The sequence below is a fragment of the Macrotis lagotis genome, chromosome 5 (genome assembly GCF_037893015.1).
Source record: "Macrotis lagotis isolate mMagLag1 chromosome 5, bilby.v1.9.chrom.fasta, whole genome shotgun sequence".
Classification (NCBI taxonomy): Eukaryota; Metazoa; Chordata; class Mammalia; order Peramelemorphia; family Peramelidae; genus Macrotis; species Macrotis lagotis.
In genome coordinates this window covers 149,952,739-149,971,353 of record NC_133662.1, presented here as the reverse complement: position 1 = coordinate 149,971,353, position 18,615 = coordinate 149,952,739, and the positions used below count along the sequence as shown (strand labels likewise).

General features: G+C 35.0%; 1 protein-coding gene across 1 annotated transcript in view; it reads left to right on the top strand.

Moving 5' to 3' along the window:
- The window catches only part of TXLNB (taxilin beta), a 78,661-nt gene extending 68,847 nt beyond the window's left edge, over nt 1-9,814 (top strand). The window contains exons 9-10 of the mRNA XM_074187705.1: nt 825-920; nt 1,157-9,814. Coding sequence (XP_074043806.1) covers nt 825-920; nt 1,157-1,927 — 867 coding nt within the window. The 3' untranslated portion in view covers nt 1,928-9,814. The remainder of the gene's footprint in view (nt 1-824; nt 921-1,156) is intronic.
- The last annotated feature ends 8,801 nt before the right edge of the window (nt 9,815-18,615 follow it).

The window sequence follows — 18,615 nt, the reverse complement described above, 5'->3', positions numbered from 1 at the left end:
TTTTACTAGATTTGAGGATTGGGATTAGAATCTGAAGGGCAACTAGGTGGACAGCTGGGCCTAAAGTCAAGGAGATTCATCGTCCTGAGTTCAAATTTGGTCCCAGACAGTTACTAGCTTTGTAATCCTGGGCAAGCCATTTAATTCTGTCTCAGGTTTCTCACCTGTAAAATGAGATGGAGAAAGAAATGGCAAAACCACTCCATTATCTTTGCCAAGAAAACACAAAACGGGATCACAAAGAGTTGGGTACAATTGAAACAACTGAATGACAACAAAAAGTTGGAATCTGGGTTCTTCCATTTACTATACCTCTAGTCTATATGCTTGTTTCCCTACCTAGAAAATGAAAATTGGATAGGATCCCTTCCAATTCTATCATTCTGACATTCCTAAATCTTTACTCTTTGCTATGGAAAATTCATTGTTTCTTAGTAGTTGGTAATAAAAATATCTCTTTTTGGAAGGAGTGGAAGAGAAAATAGCTACAGTCTTAAGTGTATCAATTTCTTATACTCTGATGATTTTAATAGTAACAGTTAAGTGGCACAGGTAAATACAATATGGGACCTAGAGTCAGGAAGGTAAATTCATTTTTGACCCCATTCATTTTTAGCTGTGTGATCCTGGGCAAATCACTTAAACTCTACCTCAGGTTCCTCATGCCTACAATGTAGCTGATAATAGAACTTCCAGGGTTATTCTAAGGATAAATTATGATAATATCTGATAATATTTGAACAGTGTTTTATAGTAACACTTTATATATTATAACAATGCTATATAATGTATAAAGCACTATATAAATGCTATCATCATTATAGACAACAAAGAAAATGAAAAAGCTGGAAAAGGATACAGCCACATGGAAATCAAGATTTGAAAACTGCAACAAAGCACTCCTGGACATGATTGAAGAGGTGAGAAAATTCTGTCACAGCTTTTCTAGGTTCCAGCCAAAACAGCCTTGCTAAAACAAGGCCTGCAACATAATGGCAAAAATGATTGTCTTTGAAAAATAGCCAGGCTCTTCAGGACCTGCCATATGAAAATATAGCCAACAATAATAAGCACAAAAATGATGTAGAATTAGACCAGAGATTTGTGTAAATAGATTCGTGACCCTAATTTTTTCTTCTCCTTTCTAAAATCACAGAAAGCAGTGAGGACTAAAGAATATGAGTGCTTTGTGATGAAAATTGGAAGACTAGAGAACCTCTGTAGAGCTCTGCATGAGGAGAGGAATGAGCTCTACAAAAAAATTAAAGAGGCCAAAATCTCTGAAAAAGAAGAAAATGAGAACACCTCTGAAGAAGAACCTGACACAGTCTCTGTTGATGGAACAGCTGGTGCACAGATAGCCAGTACTGATGAAAATGTGCTGAGAAATCTGGCAACAGCTTTCATGGTAACCCATCATGACCAATCCTGTGAAAATACAGAGCCAGAGTTACCTAGTCCTCAAACTTGCAGCTCTGGGAGTTCCCTAGCCCAACCAAATCCTCTATCTAAGTCTCAGGAAGGTGGGGAGGTCCCACCTCCACCAAAGACTGAAAATCAGTCTCTCTTACCAAGGGCAGTTTCCCAAAGTCAGTCTATGGCAAAAACTGACAGTCACCCCTCCCAAACATCAACAGAAGCAGGCAGGCAGTCCCTCCCACCATTTGAAAAGGCTCCAAGCCCACCCCCACAAATTGCAGCAGATGTGGATGATCCACCCCTACAGCCAACCCAAGAGGCTAATAATCAGCTCTTGCAGCCTACAGCAAGTGATCAGTATCCACTTGTGCTCTCTGTATGTGAGCCCAACAGTCAGTCCCCACCATCCATGGCAGAAGGTCAAAGGCAAACTTCACAGTGTCCAGCACAGGCTTCTGATGTGGCACTGATGCTTAAGGCAAACACTGATGTGGAAGAAGTTGATTAAAGGCTACTTTCTGACTGATCTCTGTGAAGTTTGCATGTTCACCTCTACTGGGTGATTTCTTTAACAAGCATGAAAGGGAGGAAATAGGAAGGAAGGAGGGTAACAGGTAAAAGCTAATTAATTTCAATTCTCTTCAGATCTTCAAATCAATGTGCCTTCATATCACCCACAGTTTAATGCCACCTAGAATTAATCATTGATTTGGAGTTTTTCCTAAGCAACAAGAGTTGATGATCCCTATAGGCAGCAAAATATGACATAATGGTACCAGTTTACCCTTGGAAAGTTTTTTTTTTTAGGTTTTTGCTAGGCAATGGGGTTAAGTGGCTTGCCCAAGGCCACACAGCTAGGTAATTATTAAGTGTCTAAGGCCAGATTTTAACTCAGATACTCCTGACTCCAGGGCCAGTGCTCTATCCACTGTGCCACCTAGCCACCCCTATGATATTTGATTTGATTTTTAAATCAGCAATAGAATTTTGCTTAAGAATTTTATTTCACTTAACTATAATCCATGATATTTGTTTCCCTCAGTCATTAAAATGAACTCTTTCAATATTATTGATTGTTTCAGTTCTCCTTTAAAGAGTTGGTCATTATGACTACAGAGAACACATTTCAAAAATAGCTGCTCATGCATCTCTCAAACATGTTATTTGTCTGTACTCTAACTCTTGCCTAACCTAAACAACACTTATGTTCTGGTAAAAAAAAATAAATTTTCCATTAAACTCTACAAATATATCATGTCTTCTGTCAGTTTTAACCAGAAATACACTCTAAACATGAGCTTTTATGTTTTCATGAGGCATTGACAAAATACAATTCAACCACAGGTACATCAGGATGATGCAATCCATTGAACCAAAAATAAAAATTAAATCAACATATTTGCTGACAACAGTACTCCTATGACCAGGGATCCCAACACCTTTTTATCTTCTACTGGGGCAATTATGTGGTACAGTGGATAGGGCACTGACCTTGGAGTCAGGAGGACAGGAGTTTGAATCCAGCCCTAGACACTGGACACTTACTAGCTGTGTGACCATGGGCACATCACTTAACCCTGATTGCCTTGCATCCATGGCCATCTCCAGTTGTCCTGATCCATATCTGGTCACTGGAACCAGATGGCTATGAAGGAAAAAGTGAGACTGGCAAGTTAGCACAGCTCTCCTTCACTCAAATCCAATTCAAATGCTTGTCATGGCATCACCTCCCTGATGTCATGGTCTTCTTTGATAAGGAAGGACAAACATCATCAGTCTTCTACACTTACTCTTTCTTTGCCAAATTCTACATCAAGCAATAGAATCTCAGAATTAGAAGAGATCTTAAAGGTCCTCTAGGACAACTCACAACTGATGTATGAATCTCTGCCATGAAATCTTGACAAATGAACATTCAGATTCTTTTAAACAGTTCTGAAAAGGCGGATGTTTTCCTATGTGGAGAATAACTTTGTCTCCTATTAACTTCCACCCACTGATCCTACTTTTTACCCTTTGAGGCCAAGGAGAAAAAAATCTAATCCCTTTTCCATATGGCAGCTCTTTAAAAACTTAAGATCTACTATTTTATGTTCCCTTAAATATTTCTTCTTTGGGATGAATAGCTCCACTTTATTTAACCAGTCCTTGTTTGGCATAGTCTTCTCATAGTCATAGTAATGTTCTTCTCAAGTAGTTTGTCAATGTCCTTTAAAAAACATTTACCAGGAAAAACAGAATATAAAATTCTAGAAATGGGTTGACATGGCACAATACAGTGGAACCAACTAACCCCTTCTTTTTTGGATGCAGTATTTTTGTTAATCTGACTTTGACTGAGTGTCATATCATAGTATTTATTGAGTTTTTATTTTACCAAAATTCCCTTATCTTTCCATGTGAATGGAATTCACAATAATTATTACAATCATAATTTTAAAAGATTATCTTGTAGTTTTAAATATTGCAAGCTTTGGTCACATTCTTATCAATATTTTTATAGAACTCAAAAAGAGTTCTGTACAGAGAGTTTAGCAGATATAAGTACATTTTCAGAAGACTACCTAATGGTTTTCTTTATTGAAGTGATAATTGTGCTCATTTTTCTCACATTATTGGCAAACATCTGTATGCTTAAGTCAAGAGCAAGCAAAAAGATTTGAGTCATATCAGTGTAGCATAGGAAGAGGTAGTGAGGAAAAGAGATGGGTTAATCTGCTGGGAAATTTAGTAAGGACTCAACATAAAAGCAGAGTCAAATTACATACTTTCAGCAGGTAATAAATTGTTACTTTCATCTTCCGAATTTATAGAGGGTATATAAACTAGAGTAGTCATCAGGCTCACTAAACTAAGATGCGAGCAATCTCACTGCCATCAGCTATATCTCCTATAGTTCTGACTAGGTATACATGGGAAGATCTTGCTCTTTTCTGCTGCTTTATTTCAATTTTTTCCAGTGTAAACAGATTGCATATTTTGATTCTTCCAATCCCTTAGTCTAGCCTCATTTATGCATATTAAATTTTCCTTTGTAGGCATCCAAATCTCCCTTTTAACATTATCTGTCTTCTCTACTTTCCCAACACAAAGGAAAGGAAAAGATAAAAGAAGAAGTAAAATTACTCTGCTATGTTAAATGTTATGATGATCATAGAAGATGAAGAGAAAGCAGAATTATTCGACTTTTCTTTTGCTTTTGTCTTCTCTAACAAGAAGAATTATCTTTAAACTGTATAATTTAGAATTAAAAATAATCAAAAGGAAAAATCCAAGGTAAGTTCAAAGGAAAAGCCCACAATAAATGAGGAGACAATTAAAGAGTACCTAGTAGCCTTCAAGAGAGCTGGATGATAGTACTGTTTATCTAGAACCCATTGAATGATTGGTCCCAAAGGATGGTAATGAACAAATTAATATTATCTTAGAAACATGTCTCCAGTGGAGTTTCCAAAAAATTCCTCTTTGTTCTTATTCTGTTCAACATTTTTATCAACAACTTTAAAGAAGAAATATAGTATGCTTACAAAATTTATGAATGTCATGAAATTTGGAAGGATAGCTAATCCATTGAATAATAGATTCTGAATTCAAAAAGCTTAGATGGGTTCGAATAATGGGTTAAGTTTAACAACATGACATTTAATAAGATAATTATAAAGTCCTAAATTTGAAAACAGAAAAATCAATGTCTATGAATGAGGCAGATGTGACTAGAATACAGTTCATGTGAATAACATTTGAACTAAAAGCAGTCAATGTTATAATATGACAGTACAAAAAAATGCAACTTTAAGCTGCTTAGAATATATTCTGCTCTGGTCATACTAGATCTTGGATGATATTCAGTTCTGTGGGATATAATTTAGGAAAACATCAATAATCTGAGCCTTAGTTATAAAATGGAAGAACTGAGCTAGTTAACCTTTAAGGTTTCTTCCAGCCTTAAATATACCATTCTATAATCATGCTAAATTAGAGTATATATCCAAAGAAAAGCAACAATAAAGAAGAGGCCTAAAACTATGTCATACAATTATTAATTTGTGAAATTAGGAATACTTAGCCTAATTTCAGTGTGGGGATATAGGGGAGGGTAACAGTTATCTTCAAGTATTTTAAGAGTTATATTTTTTTTTTTAGTTTTTGCAAGGCAAACGGGGTTAAGTGGCTTGCCCAAGGCCACACAGCTAGGTAATTATTAAGTGTCTGAGATGAGATTTGAACCCAGGTACTCCTGACTCCAAGGCTGGTGCTTTATCCACTAAGCCACCTAGCCGCCCCTAAGAGTTATATTTTGAAAGAAAAATTAAAATTGTTTTATCTAGACCCAGAGGAAAAAAGTAATGAGTAGAAGTTTTAGAGAGAGAAATTTTATCTCAAGGTAAAGAAAAACTTTGTAACAATGAGGATTATCCAAATGAAATAGCCTGCCTCAACATCCAGTGTGTTCCCAATGCAGTCAACATTCAGAAACTGGGTGAACAAAAGACATATACATGTATTAGAATGTAAGACTTCTAGGATTTTTCCAGCTTTGACACTTTACTATTTCTTACTAAATTCTATCCTTTACAGGAAATTAGATTGAGCCCTCATCAAAAAAAAAAAAATTAAGTGAAAGCTATTTTCATTCTAAACTGGATATTCCTACAGAACTTTAGTAAAAGAGAAAAAAGCTGTGCCAAGTCAATAGAATCTCTCCCCCAAAGAATTCTCTACTAGCCAAAAGAACAACAGAAACAACAAAGCCATGTTCAAAATTCTTGGGGAAAAGGGTGAGAAATCAGGAGAAAAGCCAAGAAGCTAGGTTTCGTGTAAACCAAATAAAACTTGGGAACTTTTTTATTTCATTACACTAAAATAAACTCCTCTATTTAGGACAAGAATACTTCATACATTTTTAAAAAATGATCCAAATATCCTCACCTAGAGGATACCCACTTTTGTCAAGTGGGGGGAGGGGAAAGACTGATTTCTCTTCCATTAATTCAGTAAAAAAGTGATTCATCCTGATGAATGATTGAATGCATTGTAAATTCAATTCAACATGTGTTTTTAAGAACATACCATGTTTAAGGCATTATGCTAGGTGTTGGGAGTGAAACAGAGCAAAAAAGAAATAGCTCCTGATCTCAAAGAGCTTGTATGTACATGGAAGCAATCTTCAACAGGATTGGTAAGCTCTGTATAAAATGTGTCCTAATTAACAATGAAGATATTCATTGGTATAAATGCATGACTCAAAAACAAAATCATGCTACTATTTGGGAATAGTAGTGTTTTGAGGGCTTAAGTTGTTATGACAACAAAGGAGTTACCAGCCAGATTCAAAATGTTAACTGCCAGGGATTTTGATTGTTCCAATAACTCAGGGTAGAGTATTCAATTTAACAGTCCAGAAGGAGCTCAGTTCCAACAGTTATAGACTCAGAATTCTCAAATATTGGAGGAAATTATACAAACATGGTAAAGTAATAATCTGAGGGAATAGGAAGAAGAGGAGGCAGGAAGAAAACTAAAATCCAGAAAATAGAATATTATGATCCCAAATATTCATTTGACATCATCCAAAAGGGATTTATACATTTAAAGTTTTATCAACACATTATTTCATTAACATCCAGGTACTAGTCAAGAGTTTCAAATAATGTTAAGTTCCTTAGTATTTACAGAGCATGATATAGTCTTTGGAAGGATTATTTTCATATTCAAAGCATTTTTTAATACAGTTGTTTGTGATGAAGTTTGGCCTTGATAATTATAACAATAACTCTCAAGAGCTGAAAGAACAAATTTATATTCTTTTATAAAGTTCATTTACTTAGTCTACAGACACTGAGTCTATGTTGGAATGGAAATGCAACTGTTGAAGTTTTCTGAAGTAAATTACTCAAACTTATGTATCTATTAAAAGTTATTCCCCAGGGCAGATAGGTGGCGCAGTGGATAAAGCACCAGCCTTGGAGTCAGGAGTACCTGGGTTCAAATCTGGTCTCAGACACTTAATAATTAATTACCTAGCTGTGTGGCCTTGAGCAAGCCACTTAACTCCATTTACCTTGCAAAAGCCTAAAAAAAAAGTTATTCCCCCTGACTTTTTTTTCTTTATTGGTGATAGTTTCTTTCTATGTCGTTTTGCATGTTCCATCTTTGACAACAACAACAAAAAAATACCTAATACAAATTGTTTGACCTCAATTATGAGCTGATTGCACTCCTTAGAGGAGAAATGTATTTTTACAATATTTTTAAAACATGGGACTTTAAAGATATGTTTGCGTGTGTGTACATAAAAAGTAAAACTCCTTGGTCAAGAACTTATTACCAGGGTAATAGCTTCAAACATCTAAGTTTCAGTGATAGTTTCAATGCCTTCTGACTTCTTAGAAATAAGATGATGGGATTGAGTAGAATAAAGCAAACTTCTCACTGGTCCTTAGGCTTTTCCAGCCTGATATCTGATGAAATGGGGACATTGCTAAAGAATCATATTTTCTCTTCTCGTTTACTTCTTGCTATTCTTCTCTGTTAGTAATTTGATAAATGTAGAGATCTCTTAAACTATTCTGATGTCCAGGTTAAGAAGCATAAAACAAGAAAGAATGAGTCCTCAGATTCAATTAGATACATCATTACAGAATTTACTATACTATGTAGGAGGCAGTATGCTAAAAGTTGGAAATACAAGAAAAAAAAGAAAGATAGTTCCTACCCTCAAAGAGCTTAGATTAAAGTGAGGAAAGATGACATATAAAAGGGAGCTGGAAAAAAAAAGAGTAATCCTGAAATTGGGGATAAATTAGATTAAAAATGAGTATAGGTGGCAGGGATACTTTCTCAAATGGAGGGTCCAGGGAGGCCAGAGTGAATATGTTACAGACATCAATGAGAGAGCTAGGGTGGAAGTCAGAAATAAAGTTAGAAATAAACTTTTGAAGACAAATTTAGTTAAGGAGGAATGATTTAGAAAGAGCTCTAACTTAGGAACAAGAAGCCATTTGGGGCAGAAACCTTGGGATGCTATCAGTTTGCTACTGGGGAGATCACTGAAGGGATGGGCTAAGGAGGAGTTCACTTGGGTTACTGTCACACAGAGTTGAGGAGAAAGCATACTATCTAGTAGCTTCCTCTTTTAGCTAATTATTCTTGCTAAGTGCTTAGCTCAGTTGTTTCTACCTAGAACTTATACTACCCGGGAACAAATCTCTTGTTGATCTGCCCTAGTTATATCTCTGTATCAATAAAACAAATCAACCTTTTTTTTCCTGACCTTAGAAAGTACTTACAGTAAGACTTCTCCAGGGGGAGGAAGAGATGGGTATGTCCTAAAAACCACATAATGTTAAAATTGTAAAGGACCTTACAGGTTGTCTTGTCCAACTTCCTCATTTTACAAGGAAACAGGTTTAGAGAGATGGAGTGAACTGCCTAAGATCACATAGCTAGTAAAGGACAGGGATTCAAATCTAATTATTTTGACTTCAAATTCAGAACTTTGACTATTCCCTTAAAAAGAACTTCTTTATTTAAAGTTGGAGAGATCATTTCACCATATATAAGCAGTCTCTGTCTCTGTCTCTCTCTCTAACTCTCTCTGTCTCTGTCTCTTTCCTCTCTTCCTTCCTTGCTTTCCTTACTCCCTCCCTTTCACTATCTCTTTTTCCTTGTCTCTGTGTCTGTCTCTCTTCCTAAATTGACAACTCTTGGCCCCATATTATTGCCAAAGCAATATCCCTAGCACATTTCCTACTTCATGGCAAAAGCTGAAAAGTAGATTATTCCTCCAATGATGCACCATTCACAAACCATCCATACCTGTTTATCATATAAGATTTTGGTTGATGTGGTTCCTTAAGTTCACTACAGTGGACTCATCTAACATAGTGGGAACTTTTATTGCCTTTTCTCCATTTTCAAGGACATTCATGAACTATGCAGGCTAATGGACCACACAGGCTATAAGTTATCCCTTTTTCCTCATCACATGACCAACAAGATAGGTTGATTATATTATATTTTGATTATATGTTTCTCTGTAATCCTTTACCCTAAATCTCCTTCACAGTTCCTTACTGTGTATAAAACATTCTGCAAATATCCATCATATGCTTCTCCATTGTTCTTTAAATAGTTCTCATTTTAAGTTCTCCTTAGATGCTAGTATTGTAGGACTTGTAGCCTAATGAAAGGTCTTAACACAATAGATCTTTGTCTTAGGGACTTTTTAGAAGAGTTTTGGGAGGCAGCTAGGTGGCACAGTGGATAGAGCCGCAGCCCTGGAGTCAGGAGTACCTGGGTTCAAATCTGGCCTCAGATACTTAATAATTGCCTAGCTGTGTGGCCTTGGGCAAGTCACTTAACCCCATTTGCCTTGCAAAAACATAAAAAAGAAGAGTTTTGCAATTTCCCAAAGACAATCTATTCTTCTCTCTACCTCCTGTTAAATTTATTTAGATATTTGTACATTTGTAGTATCTATCCAAGAAATACATATATGTGTGTGTATGTATATACACACACACAAATATATAATATATCAATGTGTAGCTGAATACATACATATATATTTTACATATGTATACACAAACACACACACACACTGATGGAAAGTTATATTGGCATTTCATCCCTAACACTCATTTCAAAATACCTTCAGAAGAAAATTGTCTTATCCTAAGAATATGGAAAGTCTATACCAATATATTTGACTCTATTCTGTTCTTTCAACTAAATATTAGAGTCAAAGATGCAGTCAGTGTAAAGAAACAACCTTTTTAAAAAATAAAGTCTTTTAAAAAAATTTCCAGAACACTTATTCTTAGGAAAGACCAACAATGACAAGCAAATAGGAAAAAAAAGTCCAAGAGCTGCTTTACTATATACCTTCTTCTTGAACAAAAAGGTAAATGCCATATTTAGGTTGAAAAAAATTTCAGTGCTAATCGCCAATTGAAAGTGCTAAAAAAACTTATTTCTAGAACTTTTTAAATTTATCACTCTGATATTGGGGTAGATCTGTGGCACTGCCTTCATTACTCATCCCCATGTATCACAAGTCATCATCTTATTTCTCCTTCTGTTCACACCAGGCTCTAAGAAAAGCTGTCTTCATTCATTGGTTCTGCTTCCTCACCTCCCACTCACTTCTTAACCCTATTCAATATGCCATTTAACCCCACCACTTGTACTCTTTTCCAGGTTCTCAGAAAACTTAATTACTAAATTTCATGGTCTTGTCTCAGTACTCATCTTTCTTGAATCTTCTCTGGGTTTTGACAGTTAACCAATTCAATTTAATTCAATTAAAATTTATTAAGTAATTTTAAAGTCTTGATGTAAATTCCCAGGTATTTCTATGGGCTTCTGAAACTCAACAGTATACAAATCAGAATTCTTCATCTTTTTCTCCCAACCCACTCAACCCAATCCTCCTTTAAACTTCTCTATTGCAATTTTTAATATTTTATTTTTTCCAATTACATGTAAAAATTATATGTATGTTTTAAAATTTTGAGTGCCAAATTCTTCCCCTCTTTCCCCTCTGATGGATATGTCAAGCAATTTACAGTCATGTAAACTATTTCCATATAAGTCATGTTGTGAAAGAAAGCATGGGCCAAAACAACAAACCAAGAAAATAAAGTTTAAAAAAAGGGGGGCAGCTAGATGGCGCAGTAAATAGAGCACTGGCCTTGGAGTCAGGAGTATCTGGGTTCAAATCAGACCTTAGACACTTAATAATTACCTAGCTGTGTGATCTTGGGCAAGCCACTCAACCCCATTGCCTTGAAAAATCTAAAAAAAAAAAGTATGTTTCAATCTGTACTCAGATGCCAATAGTTCTTTCTCTGAAGGTAGACAGGATTTTTCATCTTAAGTACTACTTTGGAATTGTTTTACATCATTGTATTAATGATAATAATTCATCATCATACAAAATGGCTGTTACTGTACACAATGTTCTGGTTCTGCTCACTTCCCTTTGCATCAATTCATATAAGTCTTTTTCAGGTTTTTCTGAAAGCATTCTGTTCATCATTTCCTGTTCCATCTAAATCATATACTATAACTTGTGTAGTCATTCCTCAATTGATAGACATTCCCTCAATTTCCAATTCTTTACCACCACAAAAAAAGAGCTGCCACAAATATTTTTGTTCAAATATGTAATTTTCTTTTTATTTTCCTTTATTTCTTTGTGATACAGACCTAGTAGTTTCTAGACCAAAGGGGATGTTCAATTTGATTGACCTTTGGAAATAGTTCCAAATTGCTCTCAAGGATGGTTGAATTGGGGGTGGCTAGGTGGTGTAGTGGATAAAGCACCGGCCCTGGAGTCAGGAGTACTTGGGTTCAAATCCGGTCTCAGACACTTAATAATTACCTAGCTGGGTGGCCTTGAGCAAGCCACTTAACCCCATTTGCCTTAAATAAAAAAAAAAAGAATGGTTGAATCAATTGACAACCCCATCAATAATGCATTAGTGTCCCATATCCCTTCAATCATTTGTCATTTTTATTTCTGTCATATTAGCCAATCTGATAGGTGTGAGGTGGTGGTACCTCAGAGTTGTATTTGCATTTGTATTTCTTTCATTAATAGTGATTTAGAGCATTTTTTCATATGACTATGGATAGCTTTCATTTCTTCACCTGAAAACTACCTGTTCATATTCTTTGTCCATTTATGGGGAATGACTTGTATTCTTCTAATTTGATACTGTTCTCTATATATTTGAGAAATGAGACCTTTATCAGAGAAATTTTTATAAAAGTTTTTCCAGTTTCTGCTTTTCTTCTAATCTTGACTGCATTGATTTTCTTTGTCCAAAACTTTTAAAATTTAACATCAACAGTTATTTATTTAATATCCCACAATGTTCTCTATTACGTTTTTACTCTATTACTCATACATTTTATATTTGTCCATAGATCTGAAAGATAAACTATTCCATGCTCCCTAATTTGCTTATAGTGTCACCATTTATGTCTAAATCATATAATCCCCTGTTGTGCTATATTACTATATATCTATATATTTCCTTGTTACTTCCACCCCCCCTTGTTTCTCTCTCTCTCTCTCCCTCTCTCTCTCTCTCTCTCTCTCTCTCTCTCTCTCTCTCTCTCTCTCTTTCTCCTCACCCTGTTTAAAAGTACTTTATTTCTGACTACTGCCTCCCCATAAGATAAGAAGATTTCTATACTGAGTGCTTATGTTTATTTCCTCTTTAAGCCAATTCTGATGAAAGTAAGCTTCAAGAATTGTCCAGCAACTACCCCCATCTTCCCTTTCACTGTAAAAGCACTTTTGCACCTCTTTTATATGAGGTACATATTTATTTCTTCTTCCAGTGTATCTCTCCTTCTGTCCCTTTAATTTTATTTTTTTAGATATCACCCCCATCATAGTCAACTCACACCTAAACCCTGTAAGTATAAACCTTTTAATTGTCCTAATAATAATAAAGTTCTTAAGAGTTACAAGTATCATCTTCCCATGTAGAAATGTAAACAGTTTAATTTTATTGAATTCATTGGCTTCTGATTGTTCTAATAATTCTTAAATTATCTCTTCATCTATTTTCCAGCTTTCCAATGAAATATTTCATATTTTTTCTATTTTTCATTCTTTTATTTTGTTTTATTGTTTCTTGATGTCTCATGAAATCATTAGCTTCTGCTTGCTCAATCTTAATTTTTAAGGAATTATTTTCTTCAGTGAGTTTTTGTATTCCCCCTTCACATTTGGCCAATTCTTCTCTATAAGGAGTTCTTTTCTTTATTAAATTTTTTGCACCTCCTTTTTTTTTGACCAATTGTGTTTTTTAAAAAGTTCTTCTCTTCAGTGAATTTTTTCAAGATTGTCTTGCATCTCATTCATTTCCTTTCTCAGTTTTTCCTTTCCCTCTTTTATGCTATTTTTAAAATCCTTTTTGAGACCTTCCAGGAACTGAGGGGGGAGGGGAACACTTTTCTTTTGAGGCTTTGTATGTAGCTGTTTTGACACTGCTGTCATCTTCTGAGGTTCTATGGTCAGATTGGGTTTTTTTGTTATTTGCTCATTTTCCCAGTCTATTTCTTAACTTTTAACTTGATATTGAAGTTGGGCTCTGCTCCTGGGGTGGAGGGGACAATCTACCATCCTTCAGGGTTTTTTAGAACTAGTTCCAAAAATTTAAGTTTTCAGTTTAGGCTTTCCTAGCCTATACTCTGATCTGTGAGCAATCACAAGTACTTTCTTCCACCATGGAACTGGGTCCTATGAGCCTGTATGGGCAATGCAATAGCATCTTGCACCCAGTACCAGGAAAGAGTTACCTGTAATCTCCTACTGACTGTCAAACTCCATTACCTTCCATGGGCAAAGAACTCCAGAAATCACTGCTGCTTCCAATTCAGTCACTCTCAAGACCAGGGCATACCTATGCTCCACTTTCACCCCAATGAGACAGACCTTTCCTGCCAAACTTCTAAATTGTCTTGAACTGGAAAATTGTTTTATCTTGGTTTTTTGTTGGTTCTGCCCTTCTGAATTCATTTTAAGGCATTATATTATCATTGTTCTAGGAGAATCTGGGAGAATTCAAGTAAGTACTTCATATCTTGGCCATGAGCCTCTTTCTCTATTATTATTAATGGCTTCTATCCTTCTAACCATCATTTGCAAACTCCAACTTCAAAATCATCCTCACCTTTTTACTCTCCCTTTCCCCATAATAAATCAGGTGCTAAATCTTGTCAATTATATTTCCCTAACATCTTGTGTCTATCCCCTTCTTGATACTCATATAGTAACCACTCTTGTGCAGTCCCCTCCCCACTATTGCAAATGGGCTTAATCTCCATTCTCTACCCTCTGTAATTTTTGCTACACATGGCTGTCAAAATAATCTTCCTAAAGCAAACCTATTTTTAGTTTAGTTGAGTAGCTCCTTACTCTAATTTCCTTGTATATATGTGTATATATATATATATATATATATATATATATATATATATATATATCTCCTAAGAGAATATAGTTTTCCTGAATGCAGACTGCTTTTCATTTCATCTTTGCATTCTTAGTGCTTAGCATATTGCCATATACATAGTAGGTGCTTAATGAATATCTTTTGAGTTTGTCAGATATTAACTAATCCATAACTCCTTATGCTAGGAGATTTTTGTTTATGTCCCTCCATAACAGTATTATAGAGATCCATTAAATAGATTAGAAACATTTCTTGGAGTCTGGTAAAATTTCATGAATGCCAGTATAAAAATAGGTTGTCTGTTATCTCTCCTTTCAGCACATAACTGTTAATCCATAACCTTTCTCAGTCATCTTATTCTTGATATTTTTTATGCCTCTTCTCATATTTAAGCTATTATTGATAAGATGGTAAAACTTACTTATACCTTCTATGAATATTCTTTGAACTTTGGATGAAATAAAATTTTGATTTCTTTAAAAAAAAGATGTTTCTAGATTCACAACCCTAAAGCCTCCCTGGGAGAATACTATTGTTTAAAAAGAAAGATGAGCTTTTGAAATAGCAATCCTTGGCATCCTTGAAAAGGGCAGTTCAATTTTCCAAATGCAAAGCAACACATACTCATCTTCTTATTCTAAGGTCAGCTGTAATATCCAAAATACATTTATAGATGGATTAACTAAATTGCTACTGATAGATCTCAATGACATATACTGAGCCATATGTAGTTTTTGTCCACTTAAGTTTTTCCTCATATGATTACACAGTTGATCTCTCTTGAGAGATTTTCCTATATCATTATACAGCTGATCTCTTTTGAAAGATCACACAATCAGAAGATTTAACACAAACTAGGGACTCTAGAAATTGATGGGAAATAACTTCTATCAACATTTACACAATATGTAGGAATCATATATTTAGAGCTGGAAGAGATCTTAGAAATCATTTAGCACAACCCTAGCACCTCATTTTAAAGATGAAGGATATCTTTATGGTTTATGAATATCACACACTAATCCAATCCTCTCATTTTACAGATGAGGAGACTGAGGCTTAGAGAGATTGAATGACTTGCCCCAAAACACACAGGGCTGGGATTTGAATCCATGTCTTTTGATTCCAAAAATAGTATACTTTTCACTCTATTATGTTCCTTTATTAGCAAGCAACAAAGCTGAGATTTCAAAGAGATCCTCCTATTACAAAATCAACGATCTCTCTACTTCATGACTCTCTCCATGACACTGGCAAACATCACCTGTGAACATTTGTTTCCCATTTTTATTCCTTGTTTGATGTTGATTATAAGAACAAAATTGTCTCTGTGGTTAAATCTATCAGGGAATCCTCCAAGTCTTTTTAAAAAATTTATTTTCTTTTAATCTGAACTTGACAAATATCAAAAAATATTTGAAAAAATGAATTTAAATAAGTTGCATAGGGGCGGCTAGGTGGCGTAGTGGATAAAGCACTGGCCTTGGAGTCAGGAGTACCTGGGTTCAAATCGGGGCTCAGACACTTAATAATTACCTAGCTGTGTGGCCTTGGGCAAGCCACTTAACCCCATTTGCCTTGCAAAAAAAAAAGAAGTTGCATGTAAAACTGTAAATCTATGTTATGTACAAATTGTTTTTAAGCATTTAATATATTCAACATATTCATTCAATATAATATTTAAGCATTTAATATATTTAGTTCCAGAGCTGTTTTACTGTCCTCTGTCTCCCTCCAAGCTTCCTTATATTTTCTTCTGTGCATTCAAAAAATTCATTGATGTTCTTTTCTATTTTTTTCTTTTTTAGCAACACTGTTGATAGTTCTTTTCTATTTTTTCTTTTTTTAGCAACACTGTTGATAGTTCTTTTCTCTTTTCATTCCCCAACAATTAAAAAAAAAGCCTCTGTATGAAAAACAGGTATAGCCAAGCAAAAATAACAAACCCACATATTGGTCATGTCTGAAATATGTCCCATTTTTTGCATCACTAGTCCATCACTTCTCTGTCAGGATTTAGAAAACATGCTTCATTATCTTTCTTCAGGAGACATTGATCATTGAATTGATTGTAATTCTTAAGTCTTTCTGAGCTGTTTTTCTTTACAGTAGCATGGTTATCGCATAAAATCATGTAGGATCTTAACATATTAAGGAAGGAAATCTTGTTGGAGGGGAACTACATTTTGTTTCATCAAGTCAAGTGTATTTTCCTACAGTCAACTGGTATCTTATATTTTTCTGTAAGTCTATTAGTTAGTTGACCAGGAAGATGTGATCTACTATAGAATAAAGATCATAGATTTTAACTTGTAAGGGAGATTGTCTTGTCCATCTCAAATCATTTGCAAAAGTTGACCTATTTCACCTCCGAAAGACATCAAATAAAGAAGAAAAGGATCTATAAATACAAAAATATTTAGAGCATCTCCTTTCAAAATAGCAAAAAACTGAAAAACTATATGAAGCATCTACCAATTGGAGAATGGATAAGGATCTTTGAATATAATAAAATATCATTACACTATAAGAAATTATGAAAATAATAAAATGGAGGTTTCAGGAACAACTAGGAAGACCTGAATGAATACAGAGTGAAGCAAGAAGAACTAGGAGAATAATTTATATAACAACATGAACATTGTAAATACAAATAACTCTGAAAGACTTAAGTACTCTAATCAGTGCAAATGATTAACCAAGAGTCTAGGGATGAGGCATGTATGCTCCTTACATCCTGTCAGGAGGTAGACTCAAGATGCACAAAGAAACATATTTTTTTCCAATATGTAGGAATTTGTTTTACTTGATTATGCATATTTGATGTCCCTGTTTTAGCATTTGGGGTTTGTTTCTTTTTGCATTGGAGGAAAATGAAGAAGGAAAGGGAAAAAATGCATGGTACAAAAAAAACATAAAACTTGAACAAAAGGCCTGCCTGTTTTTATCACATTTTCATTAAGGCTTACTTTGATGTATGCTTAGACAACTCATATTTTACAGATGGGAAGTAGGCATATGGATCATTAGTTCCTAATGTCTTCTCAATTGCCTTTATTTAGCTAATAATACAATCTGTGATCTTTTCCATTTTTTTTTTTTGAGAGAGGTGGAAAATCAATCCCTGAATACCCTTGAAATTATGTAGCCTGGAGCATGAATTTCTTCTTTGTGCATTTGATCAGGTCCAGTTATTCTTTCCAGTTTCATCATCTCATGCCATTTCTATTTCTCTACATTGGGTTTTGATGCATCAGGTTCTAAATATGGTGATTTCACTGTCATCAGAATAATAAAGTTCCCTTTGACATTGGTCATACTGGGCTTTCAGTTTCACCTAAAAATTGCCTCAGGATGAACTGACTTTAATGGATTTGAGACCAAGGTTTCTTGAAGCTTGTATTCCCTTCCACTGTTTCCATTATTTTGTGAGACGATGCTACATATAATCAAACATCATTCTTTTCTATAATGTTTGGCAAATCACCTTTTTTTTAGGCTGAGGGCTACCCTTGGCTGCCATGGCTTTCAACTTGGTAATATCAGTTGATCAAAAGGTTTGTGATCATCTTAAAGAGGGAATGTACTTCTCAAGATGTTGTTATTCTGTGAAATTTCCATTTGCCCTTGCTAGATATAGTTTTTGAATTGAGTAGCCATTGATTTTTACAGCAAGAATTACAAGCCCCTCTCCCAGGTTTGTGGGTGATACAAGGAGATAAATATTTATAATTTCCTTTCCTTTTCATCTACATGATTTTGGAAAAAACCTTGGATAATTTGAATAATTCTGCCTGCATATCGAGAGAGAGAGAGAGAGAGAGAGAGAGAGAGAGAGAGAGAGAGAGAGAGAAGTATGATTAGAAATTAAGTGGATACTTCTTTGAGCCTCTAGGTCTGATGCAAACAGAAGACTTACTGTCCAGGTGCTCAAGTGAGAAAATATGAATAGACTCCTATATGAAACACAGGAGAGAGAAAACCTGAGAAGGACAAGGGAAAACTGTAACAACTGTCCCTTGGAGACATTATGATAGAATAAAAATAGTGCTGATTTTGGAGCCAGAAGCTGTTTTCAAATAGTGACTCTCTACTTACTAGGTTACCCTGGGCTAGTCACTTAAAACTCTCTCTGGGCCTCATTTTCTTCTTCTGTAAAAGAAAAGAGTTAGATTAGCTAGCCTCTAATTTCTCTTCCAACTCTAACTCTGTGGTCCTT